Genomic DNA, 2,260 nt, shown 5'->3' with positions numbered 1-2,260 from the left:
TTTTTTTTTAAGTAACTCTTACCTTTTTTAACCACAACAGGGTGGACAGCTTGTTGCAAAACGTTATAAAAAATTCACTTTAGGAAAGGGGCTTGGTCGGTCTTCCCATGGCAAAAAATCATAACATAAAAAGTACTGAATGAGAAGTTAAAAGACCCACACAAAATTAGGTCGTAACATTGCCCAGACGATTGTCTTAAACACAAAGCTCCTAAGTTACTGTCAAAATAAGATTTTAAAACTTACTAATTTTACCTTAAGTAAACTTTTTAGACTTGGCCAAACATGCTTCAAAAATCCAAATGCATCAAACTCAAATCTATAACAACAATGCAAACTCCAAGATGGCCAGTGCTACCTAAATAGCTATCTGTGAAACTAACAACTACTATAATGGGTAAAGGAGAGCAGCAGAATGTTGGTTTCTCAAACATGATAACTTGAGATCAAAACATATGTAATTTTTGAGCTTTTAAACTGTTCAAATAAAATTGGGATTCAAGATAATTTGGAAGTAATATTTAAAACTTGTGAACTCCATTTGCTGACTTGAATTTACCACAAGCATGAAACAAGGCACGGTGTCAATATGAGTGTTGAACTATGTATAACAAAAACGGCCATTTCCGTTCTGCAATTTCTTGTACATTTATTGCACATTGTGGAACTTGTAAGAATCCAAACCCGAAAGCCTGGGCAGTACAGAAACTATATTGCAAAGGAAAGATCTAACAAGAGCACTTGGTCAATAAGAAGTGTTATCCAAATCTTATAGAAAAATCTGCATTTATGTTGTCCACAAGAGTGCCTTGTGGAAGAAATGATGTCTGTAAAATGGACATTTAAAGTTGTGTGTAAGTATAGTGGATCTCGTGATTCTATCAATCCAAGGCTATTAAAATGGGGTCATATGATACGAAAATGAACTTGTACCTTCATAAGTAGAGCACAGTACAGATATAATTAAGATCTATCACCTACAAGATAGATTTTCTAATTAAGAAATGGTGTGAAAAAACTAAAATGATTGTCTTACTCTGGAATTTATGCTTGGTATTCATTATTCAATATATGATGATGGATAAAATAACGGACCTCAGGAGAAGATGATGCAATGATTCATGGCGACTAATTGGCTAAAAATATTTTGCCAACGACGGATTTTGAAGAATTGAAATTTTGAAGTTGATGCCTGTAATGAAATGCGCGTTGAAGTGCTAGAAACTAGCAGAATTTCTAGTGCATGTTAACTACATTTAATTTTAACAATTCGTTCATATCTACAATTTGCATTCCAAAAAAAAAAAAAAAACAGAATGCTCATAAAATTATCTAAAGACCAAGAAGAAGATAGACCGTCAAAATCCAGAAACCCTACAAAAAATCTTAAACAAGCAAGATCTACTGAAAGCACTGCCAAGATTTCTTCCACAATTCCGATTACATTACATGATGAGTCCAGTTGCAGTTACCTATTGATTCTTCTAATATATTTTGACAACTAGATCACACCATATCCTTTATGCTCGTATATATTAGGAGTGATCATATGCATTAAACTACTAGTTAACAAGACAAAACTGTGATAGGAGAGAAATCGACATATATAAAGCATTATAAATAAAGATATACCACCAATCCAAACCTGGAATTTAGAGCATTAGGAAGCAATAGCTTTACCTTGTATCTAATAGCTTCATAAGTTCCATAAACAGCACCTGAGGGTATATACCAAATCAGATTGACTCTTAATTATAGTAACTTCAAATAACCATAATCTAGCAGACATTCAATATAACTACGAGCCATAAAAGTTAAAATACAGAAACTAATTTTTATCTATCATCAAATTTCTAGGCGAACAGTTACCGAACTTCTTGTTGATAGAATTTCGATCCATACATATATACAGATTAAATAAAATTTAATAAAAAAAATGCATACTCCTTAGTGGAAAATGTTAGGGTTAAGCCCTAATCCATTCGAAATAACTTGCATATTTTCAGTGAGAGAAAGAAGATGAATTACCAACTGCGCCACCAATACCACCACCGACTGCAACCCCCGCCGTCACTCGTGCTAGACAACTATCCCTTGCCATCTCTCTCCCCCTCTGTCTATCTCACGCACAAATTTTTGGTGCTTGAGTTTATTTTTCTGTTTTTATATGCTTGGGCTTTAAATTTTTAAGTGAGAACGATAAAACAAATAAATTTACACACAAGTAAAACTGAGTTTTTAAAATAAATATTTTTTTTTT

General features: G+C 33.0%; 1 protein-coding gene across 1 annotated transcript in view; it reads right to left on the bottom strand.

Moving 5' to 3' along the window:
• LOC111382672 (reactive oxygen species modulator 1-like) overlaps positions 1–2,163 on the bottom strand; it is a 3,803-nt gene extending 1,640 nt beyond the window's left edge. The window contains exons 1-2 of the mRNA XM_023006709.1: positions 2,029–2,163; positions 1,681–1,718 (exon numbers count right to left, since the gene is read on the bottom strand). Coding sequence (XP_022862477.1) covers positions 1,681–1,718; positions 2,029–2,101 — 111 coding nt within the window. The 5' untranslated portion in view covers positions 2,102–2,163. The remainder of the gene's footprint in view (positions 1–1,680; positions 1,719–2,028) is intronic.
• Between the last annotated feature and the right edge of the window lie 97 nt (positions 2,164–2,260).

This window comes from Olea europaea, unplaced genomic scaffold, assembly GCF_002742605.1.
Source record: "Olea europaea var. sylvestris unplaced genomic scaffold, O_europaea_v1 scaffold2547, whole genome shotgun sequence".
NCBI classification, from domain to species: Eukaryota; Viridiplantae; Streptophyta; class Magnoliopsida; order Lamiales; family Oleaceae; genus Olea; species Olea europaea.
The sequence above is the reverse complement of the archived record's forward strand: the minus strand, read 5'-3'. Positions and strand labels throughout refer to the sequence as shown.